Below are 9,410 nucleotides of genomic sequence, written 5' to 3' on the forward strand. Positions count from 1 at the left end.
CTATCCAGCATGCATCTATGCCTAAAAAGTCCACCTTCAGGTTATGATCCGAACCCCTTCCAGTATTAAGTTGCAAACAACAGACAATTGCATTAAGTATGGTGCGTAATGTAATCAACAACTACATCCTTAGACATAGCATCGATGTTTTATCCCTAGTGGCAACAACACATCCACAACCTTAGAACTTTCTGTCACTGTCCCAGATTTAATGGAGGTATGAACCCACTATCGAGCATAAATACTCCCTCTTGGAGTTACTAGCAAAAACTTGGCCAGAGCCTCTACTAATAACGGAGAGCATGCAAGATCATAAACAACACATAGGTAATAAATTGATAATCAACATAACATAGCATTCTCTATTCATCGGATCCCAACAAACACAACATGTAGCATTACAGATAGATGATCTTGATCATGTTAGGCAGCTCACAAGATCCAACAATGAAGCACAATTAGGAGAAGACGACCATCTAGCTACTGCTATGGACCCATAGTCCAGGGGTGAACTACTCACACATCACTCTGGAGGCGACCATGGCGGTGAAGAGTCCTCCGGGAGATGATTCCCCTTTCCGGCAGGGTGCCGGAGGCGATCTCCTGAATCCCCCGAGATGGGATTGGCGGCGGCGGCGTCTCTGGAAGGTTTTCCGTATCGTGGCTCTCGGTAGTGGAGTTATTATCGACGAAGGCTTCTTATAGTCGGAGAGGTAGGTCAAGAGGCGACGCGAGGGGCCCACACACTAGGGCCGCGCGGCCAGGGCCTGGGCCGCGCCGCCCTAGCGTCTAGCCGCCTCGTCGCCCCACTTCGTTTCTCCCCCGGTGTTCTGGAAGCTTCGTGGAAAAATAAGATCCTGGGCGTTGATTTCGTCCAATTCCGAGAATGTTTCCTTACTAGGATTTCTGAAACCAAAAACAGCAGAAACAAGAATCGGCTCTTCGGCATCTTGTTAATAGGTTAGTGCCGGAAAATGCATAAATATGACATAAAGTATGCATAAAACATGTAGGTATCATCAATAAAGTGGCATGGAACATAAGAAATTATCGATACGTTGGAGACGTATCACTCGGCCAAGAGCTCCTTCATCGCTTTGGTTTCCTTGAGTGCGAGCATCCTCTCATCGAATTCAGCCTTGCGCTTGGCTTCTTCTCGCCGAGCCTCCACCTTTGCTAGCTTCACCTCTTTCTTATTTTCGGTGACGAGAAGCTTGATCTCTAACTTCTTCAATGTCAATGTCTCCCTTGACTTCATCAATTGATCCATTTTCTCCCGGAAGCTAGATGCCTCGCCTTCAATCTTCATCCTCTCCTTGGCTTTCTTGGTGCCCTCGGGCTTGCCTTTGTTCCTTCCACTCTTATCCTCATCTTCATCATCCATCTTGAGCATTGCCGACTTTTTCGGCGCAGTTTCTTGGTCCCTGAACTTCCACTTGGGAAGATGTTGGAGCAAGTCAAAGCAATGCCTGAATTGAAACTCCTTGTTCTTTGAGCCGGCCATGTCTTTGCACCGTAATTGAGCATACTTGGACTACACAACAACAATATAATCAAAGAAACACATAGTTTCCACAACAAAAATGGTAGGGAGTGTGTGAGAAAGCAACTTACATAATCCTCGGGAACGCATCCACTAGGGGATTGTCCCTCACTTGGTCCATTGCAGCACTCCAACGAGAACAACAAGGCTTGATCACGTCCCACCAACCTTGAAGGGAGCGGTAAGAACGATCCGCGAGCAGTTTCGTCCGAGGCTTGAGCTTGTGGTATAGATCCTCAATGTGTTGCCAATGGTTGCCAAAATGCTTCGAGGAGAGGAAGCCGAAGAGGAGGAAGGGGCGCCGGAGTGGAGGAGAGGAAGGAGGCGAGGAGGAGGAAGAGGAGAGGATCTGTGGAGGAGGGAGGATGGAGGTGTATAAGATGGTAGTGGAGATAGGTGATGGCCGATCATTTTAAATTTTGGAGGTGGAAAGCTTACCCGTGGCGTACCAAATACATGTGCGCCACGGCTAAGGGTGGGCGGACCTGCCAGACAGGCGTGACACACCTCTATCCCACATGCCCATGGGTATGGCAGGTTGACGTGGCGCACCTAGAGCGAGTGCGCCACCAATATGTAGTCGTGGTGCACCACCCTGAGAGTGCGCCACGGGTAGGATATCTATGTATAGTTGTTTTCTACTAACTAGCATAGTGGCCCTCGCAATTGCGAGGGCATCATTTTTATTTTTATTAGAGATGAGCATTGTCTTTGCAGTGTCGAGATTATTTTGAAAAGAAATTTGTGATTTTTTCTATATATATATTATTTCATGGAAGAAAATACATTTTACAACCCCAATTCCCACTAAATAAATATTCCTGTGTAGAGACCACATTTAATCTTCTTTATTTTGTGAGAACTTCTTAGGAAAATTTTAAATTATGTAAATTTACATTAAATTATTATATAAAATTAAAATGTTGGATCTTTTACTTAGTGTGAAATGGATGCAGACGACTGGTCCATGAAGCAACCTAGTCTCTTATTTGACGTTGGAAACGTTGAAATATCGGGTCAAAATTATTGTATGGATCCATAATTATTACACAGAGCTAGGAGTTCCCATGGCTTGTCTTCTTTTTTCAACGCTAGTTTGAAGAATTTGGCTGATTTGGTAGTATGGCTTGCGAGTCTGTCAGTCCATCTTAAGGTTATACTATTTGAATTCAGATTATTGTGTTTTTTTTTTTGGAATTTTAGTGGTTAATTCAACTACTACATGTTACATTTTTTATTACTTTCATACATACATCATACTCGTATGGACATATATATGAATTAATTTATTTTTAAATCCTTTTATATACTTTCTCACCATAATGTCATTTATTTCAAATATATGCCAGCATATCCTAGGGTAGTATCACTTGTATGTCATGACACATACACATGCATACATGGTCAGTTTTGGAGTTTTTCTTCTCACCGATTAGCTTAGAGTTAGCTTCACGTACCTATGACTATATCCGGCGTCGATTTTATCCACATAAATCATCTAGCTGGCTTAAGTGCCAGTATAGCATCTAGACTCTTTTTTTACGCTCTCTAGCTGTCGCAATTGTTCCGTCTTAGGAAATATTCGTTATGCATATATTTTAAATCTTAACGAAAAGTAGATGGGTCAGATTATTTAGCACATGTGGAAGAACCCGGTGCCTTCTTTTTCATCCGCATATTGCCTTTCTCATATATGTGCCACCATATGCTTGGATAGAACCACTCGTATGTCGACCTGACTCGCACAAAAGCATTAGCTAAAAGCAGACACAATCAGGTTTGGAATTTTTCTTCTCGCCTATTGGTTTGTAGGCAGCTTCATGACTGAAAAAACACACACGCATGCGAGTATCTATATCTCTATTCGGTGCAGATTTCATCCATATAAATCATCTATCTGGTCTAGATGCACATATAGTATCCAGAATGTACGGCAGCAATCGGACTCGTTCGTTAGAGGTCTCATTTGTTCTGTTCCCAAATATACTTCTTATGCATATTTTTTAAATCTCCGGCCACCGTTAATATAGACATAGTTGAGGAAGGGTAAACAAATTCACTTCTGAAAAATTTGAATTACCAAAACAGTACATTCTTATGTTTTTAGCAAATCTATGTCTTCCTACGTAGAATTCAAATTTTCACGACCATATGTATGAGTATATATTTTAGTTTTGAGAATCAAAGATATCCAAATTAAGTGTGAATATATACATCCGGACTCTATTTCTCAACGTATGGCAGCAACCGGACTCGTTTGTTGGAGGTCACGTTTGTTTTGTTCCGAAATATACTTCTTATGCATATATTTTAAATTTCCGGCCACCGTTAGTACATACATAGTCGACGAAGAGTAAACAAATCCAGTTCTGGAATCTGAATTTCCACGACAGTAGTCTTATGTTTTTCTATTCCTACTATTTTTTATTAGGAAATCTAATGTATTCCTAGGTAAAATTCAAATTTGCATGACGGTATATACGAGTATATATTTTTATTTTGAGAACAAAGATATCCTAATTAAGTGTCAATATATACGCGTGTAAGATAGATCAAATTTTATGTGTAATCATTAAACTCATCCGGCTGATATACCGTTTAACCTGATGCGTTTTCCAGTTTCTCATGCGTGTCTACGTGTGGCCCTAGTGGCCTAGTCTAATACGGCTTTAAAAAGGGAAGAGTTAGAGCTGGCATTTTTTTACGTAAAGCATCTAGACTCTTTTTTCGTGCACACATGAAAGTTTATATGGACACCACGGCCGCACCTCTTCATGTGTGGGTATTTTGTAACGTGACAATATTTTACGTAACTTTGACTGAACTTTAATCTCATCCATTACTATTAAAATCAACGGAGCTAGTAATTTTAGCTTATGTGGATTAACCTGGTGTTTCCATTAAAACACCTGTATTTTGCTTTTAGTATATAATAGATATTTTACGTAACTTTGACTGAACTTTAATCTCATCCATTACTATTAAAATCAACGGAGCTAGTAATTTTAGCTTATGTGGATTAACCTGGTGTTTCCTTTAAAACACCTATATTTTGCTTTTAGTATATAATAGATAGATAGATGTTTGACACATGCCAGTGTCTCTTAACTTGAAGGACCTGTGTTTGAATTCTTATTTTTCACTCTACAAGTTTTTCTATATTTTATGACACGTAACTTTTCCGTGGACCGTGGGAATTCGAGGGGTCGACACGGACACGTAACGAAAATGTCGAGTAAAGGAGGGGCCGATCAGTAACAAGTGACGGACCTTTCCGTGAAGAATTTGGAATTCGAATCGTAGATGCAACCGGTCTTGGTCTTTGACCCAGCGGTTATTTATTACTACTTAAACACCACAAACCAAGGAGCCGACGACGGCCGATCGATCCTCCAGCCATCCATCCCATCGATGGCCATGGGTAACTTCCGACGACGACACACGAACAAAAAGGACAAGAGGAGACGGGCCTCGGCGATGGCGGCCAAGGTAGCTGCGGAGAAGGTGGTGCTGCAGAGCCAGGACGGCGTCGAGTGGGTGGTGTCCAAGGCGGCGGCGGCGAGCCGGTACGGCGTCACCGTCAAGGCCGCCATCATGTCCAACCTGTACGACGACGACTACGTCCAGACCAGAAGGAGCTGCAACATGGGCTACTCGCTCATCCGCCTCTTCGTCGAATCCAGCGACCTCGCCAAGGTCATCCACTGCTCCGACCAACTGGCTTCCGATCCCGGCGTAGCCGCCGGGTTCGTCCGTGGCCTCGACCACGCCGCGCTCTTCGACCTTGTCCTAGCGGCAGAAACACTCTGGCACCGAGGCCTGCTCGACCTCACCTGCCGGACCATCAAAGACATGATCGGCGGAAAGTCGCCCAACCAGGTCCGCGCCATGTTCGGCATCAGGCCTCCACAGCCAGGACCACATGGCAAGACAACACCAACGAAGCTCATGACACCGGATCAGAAGAAACAAGTTGAATTGGAGGAGAGGGCTCTCAAGGCTCTCCACGCCGTTCGCAGCCATGAGTGCACCGTATACGAGCCCAAACGCAATTACTTCGTGCATAACAGGTTATTCTACCTCCACAACTTCGCCTTCTTCGACCACGACAAAGAATGTGAGCACCACTATATATTTCCATGCATTCATTCAATAAACAACCATACTACATTGCCTCGTTAATCTACCTAGCAAGCTTCTTAATTTTGCTGCCCTTGGAATATTTGCAGCCGAGCTTCGTCGTGGCCCCCCGCTTCACGAGGTACCTCCACCCTTGCGTGAGTCGATCGTATTTTCGTCCGTCAACTTCATCTCCTTGAAGGTGCGCGAGTCGGACGTCGGCTTCCCCATCCATGTGTTTGGTACCCTTATTGCCCGGGATCATGTCGACTATAGATGTGTCTATCTCTTCAGGCGAGAAGAGGATGATGCCCAGATCATCACCTCGCCGGTACGTATCAAATTATTTGTTCCTCTCTCCCAGCCTCATCACCATTGCTTGAAACTTTTGCCTCGTTCCAAAACTTAATTGTGTGTCTAGTCAAAGTGTCAAACTCACCTAACTTGGATTATGTTTGTCGTGTGCATGCAGGACGATACGCTAACTTTGATGGATCCATGTCGAGGGCTTGTTCCGGATGATAGTGTTTATTTTGAGTTCAATCTAAAGATCAAGTGCCATGGAGGTGCAGTCAAAGACTTTAGCAGAGGTGTAACGGAATTCAACAGTTGCCGCCTCCCTGGTGTGGGGAAGCAGAGCCTGACCGTGCCTCTAACGACATACCTGAGTAGAGTGGAATTGTTGTGTGCAGACGTAACATATCCCCTCGAAGCCTACATTTCAATCAACATTCTCAAAGGGGCATGTGATCTCACGACAGTAGCTGCTTGGAATACCAAAAATACCGAGGATCAAATCATTCTATATGACAGTAGAGCAGCTGCAAGCAATCAGACGTCAAAAACACCTAACTCTGTCGCGTTAGCTCGTCGCGTGGTGGCTGTTCCACTGGATGAAAAGCTGGTGCTCCATCTTGTTGTTCTTGATGGTGATGAAACCGAGGACCTTTTCCTCATTCTAGGACCCTCTCAAAATGAGCACAAACATGTGTGCAAGATAGGTTGCAGTGAAGTGCAGGTGAAAGTTGCTTGGACGGCTGTCCCGAAAAAAAGGAAGACATGCAAGAAGTGGGAGACAATTGGAAATCAGCGCTTGTTGCTATGACAATAAGGAACCGTGTTCTCTCCACTCTCAAGTTGAGACCAATCTCCTCGTAAATTAAACCCCCTAGATCTCATGTCTTTATAGTACCTAACTAGCCAGATGTCCGAAACTGTACAATAGGTCCATGGTTATATGTAATGTAAGGCACGTGAATGTATAAAATGATTCAGTGAGGGCGAGGATTTGACTTCTGTTTATCCTTATATGTATTACCATTTGGATTCGGAAATCAAATCATTTTATGTATCCTTTCTTTTGAGAGAAATCAGTTTGAGTATCGTGAGATTTCTACTCTGAAGTCGTCATGTCTTTTTTTGTTTGACAGTTTGTTCCATGTACCATCCGTGGTAAACTTTTATCCACCATTTCTTTTTATTTTGTGGTAATTATTATCAGTGGTGATATATTGGCGATGTGCGGAATACACGCCACTAAGGCAGTGTTTGACACGCCGGCTATTTCCTACTAGCGATTGTCACATCACATGCGTAACAGAAAGACACCGCATGATGATGGTATGCATAGTTTCAACTGCAAGAGGTGATGCAAAATAATCCCCATAATTTTAACAACTTGCAACATGTATGGAATTCTCATGCATCATCAAGCCCAGAAATTTATATGCCGATGAACAACACGATGAGTTCAGTTAATCAACATGAAACACCCAATATTAGAAATTTTAGTAGCATGCAACATAGTATTTCATCGTTTTATTCATAAGTAAATAGTTCACAATTCGTGGTTTCATCTTCAAACATGTCGATGAATAGTGGAATTGGCCATGCTACTACTAGCTAGTTGGCCAATGACTCTGAACCATCATATGATACACCTTATGTTACCAAATTTTTAGCACCATATGCAACTATAAATATTCATAATTTGGGCTACGCACATCAGTAATGGTTACAAACAAATAAGTGATAATTCAGAAGCTCATGTTTTTTCATCTATTACTGTAATGTATGAAAATGATGATTGGAAAAATAAACTGTTAGAAAATTTCAATGTGTTTTAAGCTCTTCCTCGGGAACTCATTAAAATGCCCCATGATCAGTAGAAGCTTATGAGGCATATAAAAAGAGGAGTGCAGAGCGTAGACCAAGGTTTCTCCTTCACAATTCCAAAGTTTCAGAAACACTTAAGTGCCGAAAGATACAAATTAAAGTTATCGGGGGGCAATCATGTCCAGCGGAGGTGAACCCCGATAATTTCATCACGTTTGATGATTTATCGAAGGAACAATGTCAAGTCTATGATGTAATAAAAAAAGGGTACAAGGAGGAATTTGAGGAGCGTAAGAAGAAATTGAAGGAGAAATATGAAGAGGGAGATCTGAGAGTTTCTTGCAAGCCTCAAAAAAGATCATCAAGACAATATTACTCAAGTTCAAGTCCCCTCCTCCATGCATCAATCTAGTTGAATCCTCTCCAGTACTGATGCAAGAAGAAGAAGCTTTGCAAATTGATAAAATTCATGTGGAAAATAAGAATGACTCAACTAGTATAATTAACTCGGTTATTGAAGAAGCCGAATCAAAAAGTACATCTGTGTTGCGGTCAGAAACCCACCGGCGAGCAACGACGGGCAACACAGGAGAGCCGGGAGCAACTTAGGGCTGCGGCTGGCCCTGGTCCCTCCGAGCGACGGCCCGCACAGAACTTCGGCACGCACGTCCGATGCTGGTGCAAGGGCGTGCCACCTGACCTATACCTGGTCAGGAAGGTGATGGAGATGCCTCGCTTAGTTTCCTGCATGGCATACACGTAAACATTAAATACGAGCCTCGATCGGCTCTCAGGTTGTCCTGTGAATCGGCTCAAGGAGCCGATCCACCCATGATTCGCACGAGGTGTACGAATATATGGTGGTCCTGCTTGATCAAGATAAAGCTAAAACGATCTACGACGATTTGGGGTTTTCACCGCATAATCGGATCATCCTACTCATGATTGGGCCTCGCGGTCACGCACGGTGATCGTAAGCCGATCCTAGACAGGGCCTAAAAACCAACACGAGGTTGATCCCCGGAACATCCTGTTTAGGGCTAGCAAACTACACCCTACGCGTCGCTGGATCCTCCAACCCTTTGTAAGGCCTAACTATGCAGATATTAAACTAATCCTTGAAGAACAAGGAGCAACCATAACGGATCGGATCTACTAAATAATGATCAAGCGGGGTGCCGCCCCTACACCTAAGATAGGTGTAAGGGCGGCTAGATGTCTAAGGGTTGCACTACGACAGCATATGATACGAAGAACAATGCTAACCCTAACACATCTAAGATAACTACGTTGCTCGCCATCAAAAAGGCTTCAGTACGAGCAACGCATGAACAACGAATAAACTTATACTGCCTAGATCGCAAGATGCGATCTAGGCAGCATGATGCTTACCCGGAAGAAACCCTTCGAGACAAGGGAGTTGGCGATGCGCCTAGATTGATTTGTGGTGAACGTGATTGTTGTTTATTTCATAAACCCTAGATACATGTTTATAGTCCGTAGACTTTCTAACGTGGGAATAATCCCAACCGTGCACGAGACAAACTCTAACTAACCGACACGTATCCTAATATATTACAGATACACGGGCAAACTAGCCCAAACTTTGCGTAACAGGCCGATTCACGTATTT

General features: G+C 43.4%; 1 protein-coding gene across 1 annotated transcript; it reads left to right on the forward strand.

Annotated features, from left to right (window-relative positions):
* Positions 1-4,891: 4,891 nt before the first annotated feature.
* On the forward strand, positions 4,892-6,930 carry LOC127346125 (uncharacterized). The gene is made up of 3 exons (XM_051372662.1): positions 4,892-5,660; positions 5,773-5,993; positions 6,135-6,930. The coding sequence occupies exons 1-3, from the start codon at positions 4,955-4,957 to the stop codon at positions 6,765-6,767; spliced, it is 1,560 nt and encodes a 519-aa protein (XP_051228622.1). The 5' UTR covers positions 4,892-4,954; the 3' UTR covers positions 6,768-6,930.
* The last annotated feature ends 2,480 nt before the right edge of the window (positions 6,931-9,410 follow it).

The sequence above is a fragment of the Lolium perenne genome, chromosome 3, assembly GCF_019359855.2.
Source record: "Lolium perenne isolate Kyuss_39 chromosome 3, Kyuss_2.0, whole genome shotgun sequence".
Taxonomy (NCBI): domain Eukaryota; kingdom Viridiplantae; phylum Streptophyta; class Magnoliopsida; order Poales; family Poaceae; genus Lolium; species Lolium perenne.